Below are 12,933 nucleotides of genomic sequence, written 5' to 3' on the forward strand. Positions count from 1 at the left end.
GGGGAGGCAGGAACACTTTTATTCCCATCAATGATGCTGATGGCGCTTGACCATTTACAAAGAAGAACGTTAGGAAAAAGGAAGAGAGGCGGGGGCATAGGAGCCTCCAATCGCAATGCCTCCACCCTCTCCCCTTCCCTCCGTCAGTGCCTCCAGACCGGAGGGGCGGAGGGGCGAGGGCTTCATCCTGGCCAGGGCTGGCACAACGGCTCCCAGGCAGGGCTTTGCGGGCGGAGCTGAGGCGAGGGCGGGGCAGCCCAGGCCCAGCAAAGCTCTTCTGCTGCACACAGCAAACGGGATGCGGTGTGACAGGCGGGTTTCCCCTTGGTGACCAGTCCTGGGCTTTCAGTGCCCTCTGAGGCCTCAGGGGGGGCCCTGCTGGCTCCGCCTCTCCTCCAGCGCCCTGCACACCCACATGGATACCACAGCCGCGTTGCCGTCATTGAACTGCACGATGAACGGGTGGCCCTGCAGAGAAGCGGAGAGGCTGAGACAGGCAATCCCCAGACTTGTACTTCACTACACTTGCCAAGGCCTGTTCTCAGCCTGGATCTTACTTTTTCTCCCCAATAGCCCTGTGAGGTGTGGTGGGCAGCGAGCAACCCATTTCACAGCTGGAGGACTGAGGCCCAGACAGCGCAGCGATGTGCACGTCTGGAGCACTGGAGCCCACTCAGGCTCTGCCTGGTGCTGGCCACCTGCCCCTGAAGTGCCAACCAGCCCGAAAGCTCCCCCAGGATAAGGCCTGTGCTGACCCCACACTGCCCCTTCCTCGGCCCAGCGTCACTCCAACAGCTGGCCGGCCAAGGCCTGGCTCCGAGCTGCCAGCGCCCACAGAACCACTGGCCAGAGGCTGTGTGGATCCCTCCGGGTTCCTTCATGGTCGAAACCTCTATGAAGAGGTCACAATCTACGGTGCGGGGGCAGGTGTGTCAGAGGGAGAGGGCTGTGCTGTGTGCGCAGATGTGTGGTTCCTGGTGGGAAGCTGGGGCTGGGCTTTGGAGGGGCCTGCCTCAGGCTCTCACCGGCTTCGCCAGCGGCAGGCTGGGCTATATTTAGCCAGTGCCCTCCTTGCTGCCCTGAAGAATCAAGGTTCACACTCACAATCTTAGGGCCTCCTGGGAGTTCCTAGGGAAGGCCAGAAAACAGCAGGGGCCACGGGTCAAGGGTGAAAGGAAATCAGAAAAGCCTTCTCTTCCCTCCTCCTCACCTGTGGCTTCTTTGCTAAAGAATGCACACCTGGCAGCTCCCCCACCAAAGCAGCAGCCGGTCCCAGGAAGCCACAGTGGGTTAGCAGAGAGAAGGGGGCTCCGTGTGCCTTTCATTGCCCAGCTCCTTCGCCCCTTCCAAACTCCCAGCTCCAGCTGCCTTGCTCCCTCCTGCTTTCCATGCCTTTCCCGGGTCCCTTCCTGCCCCTGAGCTGGGTTCTCAGCTTGGCTTTCCCAATCCAGCCAGTCTTGACCTGCAGGCCTGGGGGCTAGTCAGCCGCTGGCGACATGCTTGGACCTCCGAGCTGCTTCCAAATGAACCCATTGGGTGGCTGTGAGGGATGTGGGCCCAGACACCAGGCCAGGGCAGGGGAAGGGGCGGCTTCCCCAGACACATGGTCAGACCTGAGATGTGTCTGGGGACAGGAAGGAAGAAAGCCCAGGCTTTCTCACCTTGGGCTGACACTGTGTCCCTTTACCCAGCTTTCCCAAGTCAGGCAAGAAAAACCACCCCCGGAGAATCCTGCACTGCTTCATCTAGCTCAGAGGCACGCGGAACCTGTCAGAGGTGCAGGGGGAGGAAATCAGCTTAGAGGGTGCTGGGGGTACCCAGCTCAAGGCAGGGACTCACCGAGGCCACCAGGGAAATCGGCCTGGAGCCCAGCTGGGTGTCTCCTGTGATCTGCCCACGGCACTCTGTGTGGGACCCCAAGATACTTGCAGGACCACAAGGGAGCAGGTGCCTGGTTCTGACTGCTGCTGGGAAGGGGAGGTGGAACCAGGTTGGGTGGGTGTCCTCAGGCAGTGGGTGGGGGAGCTGAGGCAGGAGAGGCCAGAAGGGACTCTGTCTTGGCTCCCACATGTCCTCCCTGTATATGCGCCCGGCCTACACCTGCCCTCTTAAGTGGCTGCCTAGAAAGAGAATTCTTCCTCCACTTATTCCATTTCAGGAGACTCAGGAGAGGCAACCTGTGCCCTTGTGAAGAACAAAGGGAGAAGTTGTGCTCCAGAGCCCACGGCCCCTCCCGCCAAGCCCGGGTACCAGTGTCACTTTCCCAGAATGCCCGGTGACTTTGGGGCCCATATGCTCCATCTCTGTTATCATCTGCTCGGGAACAAGCAGAGCGGAACTGCAGGAGGGAGAGGGGAGCATTCCTCCAGTTGGGAAGGCTGATGGCCGCACTGCAGGGAAGCATTCTGCCCAAGTGCCCTGGGAGGGGAGGAGGGAGCAGAGTGGGCATCCAGGGCGCTGGTGGAGACTCTCCCCTTCCTGGCCTCCTTGGCTGGGAGGCGACTCCCATCCCCTGCGTATCCCTCGGGCTTTACCCCACCCTTCAAGGGAGTGACCTGGACAATCGGTTCTGTCCTCAGCTACTGTTGACTGGTTTGGGAGGGATGAGAGGGGGAACCACAGAGGGAGACAGAGAGGGCAGAGACACATACAGACATGGAGGGGGGGCTGCAGTCGCTCCAGGCACCCAGAGAATTTGGGAGCTGCTGGCAGCGTGGATCACCACGTGATGGAACATACGAGAAGCCGGTGTGCGGGGAGCAGGGGCAGAGACAGCTGCTTGAGGGAAGCAGAGCAGGGCAGAAGAGTGTTGGAGACCCTGGGGTGGGATACCGGCCTGGCAGCATCTCTGCCTGCAGGATCCATGAGCACCTCACAGTCTGGGGACAGGTACCAAGTCACGTGGGTGGGCACTTTACAGGGAAGGAAATGATTGACCTGCCCGGGTTCCCGGAGCTGGGGCTGAATCAGAAGTCTCTAACCCAAACCCACTGCCCAGGGCTCCCGGAGCCTACGTGGGGGGCAGAGGTGGGACCAAGGCTGCAGGCTTGGGGCCTGATCTGTCCCATCAGCGCATCCCGTGGACACACTGGGAGAGTGCTCTGTTGCAGTGGTGGGTCACTCTGACAAAACTCTCCCTCCTTCCATCAGCCCCGTGTGAGAAGCAGGGAAGGCACACCACCACCCACTTCACAGAAGAGGAGACTGAGTGGGAGCTGAAGTGACTAGGTTAAGTGCTGGGCTGAACAGAGTTCTGGTTTCTACTCTGGTGCATCCTCAAGGCAGGGCTGCATCCCCGTGACCTGCCAGGTGTGTTCCCTCTTCCTCCCGGAGTCTGGCTGACACTCCTCTAGCTCCTACATGTGATGCAAGGATTCCTCATGAATTGAAGGAAAACAAAACCTGATGGACAATTCTGTGGAAAGCAGGCCACCTGGAGGTGCCTGAGTTCCCAGGTGGCTCCAGGCCCGAGCAGAGGCCGGCCAGCCAGCTGCGTTAGGGGCCCCGCAAGGCCAGGTATCTGGAAGTGGCACTGAGTAACACCTGTACTGAGAGCAGCACCATGGACAGAGTGCTGTGGGCCAGGGGTTTGCCAAGGGCTTTGGATCCACCGAATCCCACATTCTGGAGGTGCAACAACCCTGCATCTCCGTCTGTAGGGTGAGGACACATACACTTCAGGGGCCCATCCGAGGTCACTGAAGCAAACGGCTGGGTGGACTCACACCGTGAGTCTCCTGACTCCAAAAGCCATGGGCAGGACCAAGTGCTCACCTGCACCTGCAGTCAGACAGCTGGCCTCGCAGGCCCTCTCTGGTGTCCCTAAGGCCCTGTGGCACTTGGGGGAAACATGCTCCCTCCTAGGCAGAGGAACTGAGGTGCGGACAAGCTTTCTCAGCCCCATCATGCTGCAAGCAACAGTGGGAGCGTGGCGCGGTCACCTCCCTGGAGCCAGCATGCCCACATGCTGCTTGTCAAGAGCACCCCCCACCCCAGGTGACTGCCTGGACACCCAGGTCTCTGTCCTCCATACGGAGAGCGCCCTGCGGAGGCTGCCAGGGCGCGTGCCAGGCCAGAGCTGCTGAATGATCTCACTGCCCTCATCTCCAGGCAGTGGGAGCCACTCTCATTTCCTTGATTCTCTTAGGGCCAATTGCAACAGTTAAATCGGCGCGGGTTGAATTATTATGGTCCACAAACTTCGCCACAGAAGATGGAGACATAATGAAGGGAAAAGGATGGGATTATAAGGGCAGGATGGATCCAAAAGTGGGACACGGGGGAGAGACACGAGTCAACAACTACCAAAGACAGCTGGTGTCACCTGGTGCCGATGCCTCCACCAATGGGGCTGAGGAGCAAATTGTGCTGACGCAAAGGAGGGTGTTGGTGCAAAGGAGGGTGCTGGCGAAGACCCAGCAACTCAGGAATTGGAGCTGCAGTTTCCAGGCATGCTGTCCGGTATTCCACCAGAGTCTGCCTCTCTTCTTTTGTAATAATGTCCCTAATTTTTACCCACCCGTTTCATCGTGCTGACAGCATGGCACTCCCGAGCCCCTCTCACGTGGCAGCTCTACCTGTCCACTGAAGGAGGCAGGGATGGGAGGGCTGATGTGCCCACGTGCAGGCAGGAATGGGGCTCCGAGCCTGAGGTGGTGGGTAAGTGCTGCCTGAGGCTCAGGTGTCTGGACTCCTGGTGCAGTGCTCACTCACTGACACCTCACTCTCTGCTCTCATTTGGTTTCTGAGTTTCATCCCAAATAGGCATTTACCTATTTGGGGTCTCCACACTTTCCTTCTCTCATATAACTTCCTAAAGAACACTATGCGTTTGAGTCAATGGAAAACTTGCCGGTGTGGCTGCAAGGCCCTCAGTTAGTGGTCCGATGGCATGACGAAGTTATCTGTATATTCTGTATCTATCACGAGCACCTCTGTGCGCCTCTGGCTGCCCTACATCAGCACCTGACCTTGAACCCTCAGCAGCCCCACTTATAGGCAAAATAAACTGAGGTGCCTTGAAACATTACTCGGGGTGAGGTTCCAGAGGTGGAAAGTGGCAAAGTCAGGGTCTGCATCCAGGACTCTTCTGCCATAAAGGACGCCAGCTACTGTGCTCTCTCAGGTTGGGATAGTGAGTGTTAAAGTTCTACTTTAAAAAAAAAAGAGTATCTTGTACATTATAGGTGCTCACCAAGTACTGTTAAACTAATAAACTGAAGTTAGGGTGGCAAAGGGCATATCGGGCCCTCCCAGCTCAAATTCATATGGGTCAGTCACTTCTAATCAAAGAACTTATTCAATACTTAGCAACTCTATTAAGTATTAAAATTATCCCCATTTTACAGATGCAGAAAGTATGGCACAGAAGGATTACGGAACTTGTCCAGGGCCACAGAGCTTGACTGTGCCCAAGCCCTCAGTCACTATGCTATCCTTTCTGCTCAGGGCCAGGGCCAGAGGTGGTGGGGCCCAACCTGCACAGCCCACCTCGGTGTATGAGCTGGCAGTCTGTCTCAGAACCCGAGCCCCTGGTTCTCCATTCTTAGTCTTTAGGTCTGGACTCCATAGAAGCATGAAAACAGAGGCCCAGAGCTTAAAAGACATTTTCCAGAGTTACAGAGACCAGACCCTGGAGGGAGGAGCAGAAAGAACAATTAAGCAAGAGATGCCCAGCAGATTACACCTTAACCTAAGATCTACCTCTACAGAGCCTTTCTTCCCGCAGCCTCCCAACAGATGCCACCCCTCCCAGAGGAACTGTGCAAACACTTGCCGACCTCCCTAGAGTAGAGCATGCAGTGATTCTGCTGCATGTCATCATTGTTCAAGCCCATCTTATCCTAACACTGGACTGGAAGCCCCTGGAGGGGTAATCACATAGCCACCATCAAGAAAAGTTAGTTGGACTGACTGGTAAGTGATAGCATTTCCCCAGGAGCCTGATGCTGGGCTGAGAAGCATCGTGGGTTGGGGTGGGCAGGCCTAGGGAGAAAGCGCTACAAGCTGAGGCTGCTCTAGACTCTGGGGGTCCTCTCTGGACCACAGGCCTCCGCTTCTTCAGCGTGAGCCCCAGGCCACCAGGCACCTGTTCTCCAACCGAGGACTCTGCATGGGAGAGAATGCCAAGCATGCACAAGCCTGTTTGAAGAAGTCAGACCTGGCCCAAGTGCACCTCAGCCAAATCCAAAACAAGTAAGGAGTCCCACAAGTTGCTACAGTGAATGGGCAGGGGCGGTGCCTATAAGAGGTGAGCTGAGAACCGGGAGGGGCCGTGTCCACGTGTTGCCCATCACTCCACGTTTCCTTGCTGGCCCTGTGAGCCTTGTTTGAAAGCTCTCTGCATGTCCCTTTAGGATCCCAGCCCTAGGGGCAAGGGTAACACTCAGTCCCTTCTCAGCAATAAGGGGTAGGATTATAGACAGGACCTCAGAGCCTGTGGAGTCAGAGGGTCTGAGGTGGGTGGGGGCTTCTCTCGATGTTTGATTCAAATTGTTAAGAAACATTTTTAACTGTAGTTGTGGAAACCTAATTAAAAAATAACATACACACTCATCTTTGTTCAACTCAGAATGTTGAAATCTCATGAATGACTTTATAAAGAAATATTCAAGATAAATACTGATACATTCATGCAAAAACCCCACTTTTCTCTGGTATATTAATCCTGAGGCTCTGCATTAATTTTACATCATATAAATCACTTCATGGTAAAGGTTCACAACTACCTATCTAATGCCTATTTGCCCAGGAGGTAACTTCAGATTAGAGAAGTTAAATGACTTACGGAAGGAGGCACAGATGTCCAATGTCTGCTAAACTGCTGACAAGTGGCGGGGCAGCGGGCAGCCTTTATAATGTGAGTTACATGAGCAAACAAGCCATCCTCCTCCCAGGGGCAACTCTCCCTTCCAGGCTGGTCACCCGGGAGTCAGGGAAGGAGGTGGCTGGGATTGAGGCTGGAGAGAAGTCCCCATGAGTGACTCAGCAGAGGGAAGGTCAGGCATCTCAATAAGAGTCCTTCTCTCTGCCCTCTGTGGGGTGGTGCCAGGGGCAGCAAACCTGCTCGTCCTCCCCGGAGTTGGGAGGCTTGGGAAGGGCCACACTGCCTCACCTACAGAAGACACACTACAGGGCGAGCCTCCTTCCCTGGGCTTCATCGTTGTACATGGAAGGACTTCTGTTACTGCACTCCTGGGCCCTGCCCCCAGGGAGGAGGATGGGGTAGGGTGGGTGGGGTGCAGGGTTCTGGCCTGTCCTCTAGGAGGCTCTGACCCCATGGGGCCTGCAGTGGTCACCTCGGACAGGGACTCAGTGGTAAGTTCCCAGTAAGACCACACAGGTGAGTGCATTGTTCAATCCAGATCTTTATAGAAGCAAAGCTGATACTTCCATTCTGTCATTTTCTGAGCCCTGTATCTCAACAGGTTTTGAACACGGAGAGGCCTCCTTGCCCCACCAAATACCGCTGTTCTCTCTTCTTCTCGGGTGGGTCATGGGGACCAACTGAGGTGCCACAGACAAGCTGGGCAGTGAGAGGGTGTTATTATTTCTCCACATGGAACAGATTTGGGATGCGACAGGAGGTGTGTGCTGGAGACTTGTCTCCCTAGCCTGGCTTAACTGGGCAACGCCACAGTGCAGGGCTTTCTGAGCAGGGCGTCTGTTCTGAGACTGCTTTCGGAGCTTCTGCTTTCTAAAGCTCTTCCATGGCTGGAAGTGTCGGGGGCAGGGGGGCATGTCCCTTCCAGCCCTTCATTTTCTCTTAAGACCTTAGAAATGGTTTGCAGCTGTGACATGCCATTTCCATCAACCTTCTTGAGTTTATTCTTCACAAGTGCTACAGAAATAGATGTTTCTCCCCAAATATTCAATTACTAGCAGCAAATTGCTTACCTCTAGCCATGCCAGACTGTACAGAGCCATCTAACAGGGTCAAGGAGCTCTCTACCTTTCATCTGAGCAGATCTATGTGTTTCTACACAGAGTAGAAATGGTCCATCGAGAGAACACGATGTTTCCTGAGATCTCTGTGAGTCATTCCAGGGCCAGTGCAGCCACAGGACCAGAGCAGTGTGGTGTGGGGGGAGGGGGCATGGGATGACTCCAGTGGGCATGGTGAGGGGGCAGACATGCAGGTGCCAGCATTTATGAGCTGATGTCAGAGGGAGGTGAGCTATGTGAGTGGCAGGGTGGTGCCTCTGGACCATTTAAGGGGAGCTATGGGGGCTGCCCTGTCATGAAACTTATCTAGGAATGGGGAGACAGTGGGGAGGCTGCCAGCTACCCCAGGCATCTCGAGCTAGGCAGATGTCCAGAGGAGTCAGGATCAGAGGGCGCCAAAGGGAGAGTGGGGGCCCTGTTCCCACAGTGCTGAGGACTCCCCGAGAGGCTGGGCCTACAGCTGCCCAAGCAGTGATTCTGCGGCCAGTTACAAGTGCCCAGATGTTTAAGTTTTGTCTCTGGGGTGATGACTGTGTGGCTACAGATGCAATGCTCAGAAGGATGGATTCTCTCCTGCCCTCTTGAGATTTGATGTTTGAGACCTTGGCTGTGTGCATGTGTATATGCTCACGTGTGTGTGTGTAGGTGGCCATATGAGTATACAGAAAGGCAGGAAAGAGACAATGAGATCCAGCACAATTTCTGGCACACAGTGGGAGCTCAGTAAGTTTGTTGAAAAAAAAAAAAAAAGAATGGAATGATTCTGACAAGGAGTGAATGAAGAGATGATGAGAGATGAAGACTAGCTTTCCCTTTACAAAGCCCTCACCATGAGAGATAAAATAGAAGGTTTTTTAAAAAGAAAAGAAGTCTGCAAGTGCTAAAAATAAAGAGGGAACTGAAAGCCAGAATTCTAAATGTGTGAGTGTAAGTCTTGTGGCTTTAAGCCTAAGGGGAATTATTAGTTCCAGGAACATAGGACCTGGATGGTCTGAAGAACAGAACGAGATCCACCTGGGGAGGTGACCCTAAGACCCTGAACAAAGCCGGGACTACAAAGGGGTGAGCTAGGTAAAGTCTGCCCATCAGCAAAGGGGATGATAAGGCGGCTCTGAGGGGAGTCGCCCAAGAAATACAAAAACGAGGCTGAGCCCTGTGCACTTCTATGGTCTAAGATTCCCACTCAGGCTGACAAACTAATATAACATTGGTCTTGATCTAGTGATACTCTGAAATGTCTCTCAGCACAAAAAACCATTCTGGGGCAATACTTCTGAAATTCAAAATTTCCACAGTAATAAGCCCCACTCAGTATGAGCTTTCAGTGAAAATTCCAAAACCCGTGAGGGAACAATCCACAATGGACAAGGGTCAGCAGACACAACACGCAAGAAGGTTTGAATTATCAGAACTGAGATAACAGAAAAACAATAGAAAAGAAAATTACATCTGAAAAGATTAAAGACATAAAAGGAGAAATTGAAACACTAAGAACAAGATATTTTGAAAAAGAGAACAGAGATTTGAAAAATAATCAAGTGCAACATAGAAGCAAAACATATAGTCACCATAAAAAACCCAAAACTCTTTGTGGATGAGCCAGGCATCAGATTAGATAGAGCTAAGGAGAGAGTTAGTAAACTAGAAGAAAAGTCTGCGAAAATTACCCAAAGCAAAGGAGAGAGGGAGAGAGAGAAATGTTTTTTTAATTTTATTATTTTTATACATATGTGTCCTTATTCCATTACCCCCCACCAGCCACTCATGCCGCACCCACCTGTTGTCTGTGTCCATTGATTAGGCTCATATGCATGCACACAAGTCTCTTGGTTGATCTCTCCCCCTTACTTCCACCGACCCCCTCCTTCCCTGAGGTTTGAGGTTCTGATCGACGTTTCTCAGTCTCTGGTTCTATTCTTGTTCATCAGTCTATGCCGTTCATTATATTCCACAAATGAGTGAGATCATGTGATATTTATCTTTCTCTGCCTGGCTTATTTCACTTAACATAATACTCTCCATCTCCATCCATGTTGTTGCAAATGGTAGGAACTCCTTTTTTACCGCAGCGTAGTATTCCATTGTGTAGATGTACCACAGTTTTTTAATCCACTCATCTGCTGATGGGCATTTAGGCTGTTTCCAAATTTTAGCTATGGTGAATTGTGCTGCTATGAACATAGGGGTGCATATATCCTTTCTGATTCGTGTTTCTAGTTTCTTGGGATATATTCCTAGAAGTGTGATCACTGGGTCAAATGGGAGTTCCACTTTTAGTTTTTTGAGGAAACTCCATACTATTCTCCACAGTGGCTGCACCAGTCTGCATTCTCACCAGCAGTGCAAAAGAGTTCCTTTTTCTCCACATCCTCACCAACACTTGTCGTTTGTTGATTTGTTGATGTTAGCCCTTCTGACAGGTGTAAGATGGTACCGCATTGTTGTTTTGATTTGCATCTCTCTGATGATTAGTGACTTCGAGCAGGTTTTCATATGTCTCTTGGCCTTCCTTCTGTCTTCTTTCGAAAAGTGTCTATTTAGATCAGTTGTCCATTTTTTGATTTGGTTGTTTATCTTCTTTTGGTTAAGTTGTATGAGTTCTCTGTAAATGTTGAAGATTAAACCCTTATTGTTGATATCATTGGCAAATATGTTCTCCCATGCAGTGTGCTTTCTTGCTATTTTATTGATGGTTTCCTTTGCTGTGCAAAAGCTTTTTATTTTCATGTAGTCCCATTTGTTTATTTTCTCTTTAGTTTCCATTGCCCTAGGGGTAGTATCAGTGAAGAAGTTCCTTCGGCATATGTCTGAGATTTTTCTGCCTATGGATTCCTCTAGTATTTTTATGGTTTCCCATCTTATGTTTAAGTCCTTTATCCATTTTGAGTTTATTTTTGTGTATGGTGAAAGCTGGTGATCTAGTTTCATTTTTTTGCATGTATCTGTCCAATTTTCCCAACACCATTTGTTGAATAGACTATATTGACTCCATTGTATGTTCATGCCTCCTTTGTCAAATATTAATTGGGCATAGTGGCTTGGGTCAATTTCTGGGGTCTCTATTCTATTCCATTGATCTATATGTCTGTTCTTGTGCCAGTACCGGGCTGTTTTAAGAACTGTGGCTTTGTAATATAGCTTGATATCTGGTATTGAGACCCCCCTACTTTGTTCTTCTTTCTCAGGATTGCTGCAGCTTTTCGAGGTCTCTTTTTATTCCAGATGAATTTTTTGAAGGTTCGTTCTAGGTCTGTAAAATATGCCGTTGGTATTTTAATGGGAATTGCATTGAATTTATAGATTGCTTTGGGTAGTATGGACATTTTGATGATGTTGATTCTACCAATCCATGAACATGGTATGTTCTTCCATCTGTTTACGTCTTCCTCTATCTCTTTTTTCAGTGTTGTGTAGTTTTCCACGTATAGGTCTTTTACCTCCTTAGTTAAGGTTATTCCTAGGTATCTTAATTTTTTTGGTGCGATGGTACATGGGATTGCTTTTTTAGTCTCCCTTTCTGTACGTTCACTATTGGTGTATAGAAATGCCATAGATTTCTTGGCGTTAATTTTGTATCTTGCTACATTGCCGAATTAATTTATTAAGTCTATTAGATTTTTGATGGAGTCTTTTGGGTTTTTTATGTACAATATCATGTCATCTGCAAATAAGGACAGCTTTACTTCTTTTCCAATTTGGATGCCTTTTATTTCTTCTTCTTGTCTAATTGCAATGGCTAATACTTCCAGTACTATGTCGAACAGGAGCGGTGAGAGTGGGCATCCCTGTCTTGTTCCTGTTCTTAGGGGAAATGGTTTTAGTTTTTGCCCATTGAGTATGATGTTAGCTGTGGGTTTATCATATATAGCTTTTATTATGTTGAGGTATGATCCTTCTATTCCCACCTTGTTGAGAGTTTTTATCAAGAAAGGGTGTTGGATTTTGTCAAATGCTTTTTCTGCATCAATTGATATGACTATGTGATTTTTATCTCTCAATTTGTTTATGTGATGTATCACGTTTATTGATTTGTGGATATTGTAGCATCCTTGCATCCCTGGGATAAATCCTACTTGGTCATGGTGTATGATCTTTCTGATGTAGTGCTGGATCCGATTTGCTAGAATTTTGTTGAGGATTTTGGCATCTATGTTCATGAGGGATATTGGCCTGTAATTCTCTTTCATTGTGTTGTCTTTATCTGGTTTTGGTATTAGGGTGATGCTGGCTTCATAGAATGAGCTTGGAAGTGTTCCTTCCTCTTGAATTTTTTGGAATAGTCTGAGGAGGATAGGTTTTAGTTCTTCCTTGAATGTTTGGTAAAACTCCCCTGTGAAGCCATCTGGCCCCGGGCTTTTGTTTGCTGGAAGCTTTTTGATGACTGCTTCAATTTCTTGCATAGTTATTGGCCTATTGAGATGTTTAGATCCTTCCTGATTGAGTTTTAAAAGGTTTTATTTTTCTAGGAATATGTCCATTTCCTCCAGGTTGTCCAGTTTGTTGGAATAGAGTTGTTCATAGCATTTTTTAACAATCCTTTGTATTTCGGTGGGGTCTGTTGTTATTTCTCCTCTTTCATTTCTGATTTTGTTTATTTGGGTCCTCTCTTTGCTTCTTGGTGAGCCTGGCTAGAGGTTCATCAATCTTGTTTATCCTTTCAAAGAACCAGCTCTTGGTTTTGTTGATCTTTTGTATTGTTTTTTTGGTCTCAATGTCGTTTATCTCCGCTCTGATCTTTATTATTTCCTTCCTTCTGCTTACACTGGGCTTTTCTTGTTGCTCTCTTTCTAACTCTTTGAGTTGTAGGGTTAGGTAATTTATTTCCATTGTTTCTTGTTTTTTGCAGTATGCATGTAGAGCTATGAACTTCCCTCTCAAGACTGCTTTCGCAGTGTCCCATAGATTTTGGAATGTTGTGTTTTCATTGTCATTTGTTGCCATGATATTTTTTATTCCTTCCTTGATCTCTCTGGTAACCCAGTCATTGTT

At 49.8% G+C, this 12,933-nt stretch overlaps 1 protein-coding gene across 4 annotated transcripts in view; it reads right to left on the reverse strand.

The window, feature by feature from the left end:
- Positions 1-12,933, reverse strand: part of MAP2K5 (mitogen-activated protein kinase kinase 5) — a 289,315-nt gene continuing 276,382 nt past the window's right edge. For 3 of the 4 annotated variants that reach the window (XM_080670938.1, XM_080670940.1, XM_080670939.1), the window contains one exon: positions 1-468. In XM_080670938.1, coding sequence (XP_080527064.1) covers positions 364-468 — 105 coding nt within the window. In that variant the 3' untranslated portion in view covers positions 1-363. Of the gene's footprint in view, positions 488-12,933 lie in introns of all 4 variants that reach the window. The other variant, XM_080670941.1, reaches the window with a different exon arrangement.

This window comes from Plecotus auritus (genome assembly GCF_963455305.1).
Source record: "Plecotus auritus genome assembly, chromosome: 1".
NCBI lineage: Eukaryota > Metazoa > Chordata > Mammalia > Chiroptera > Vespertilionidae > Plecotus > Plecotus auritus.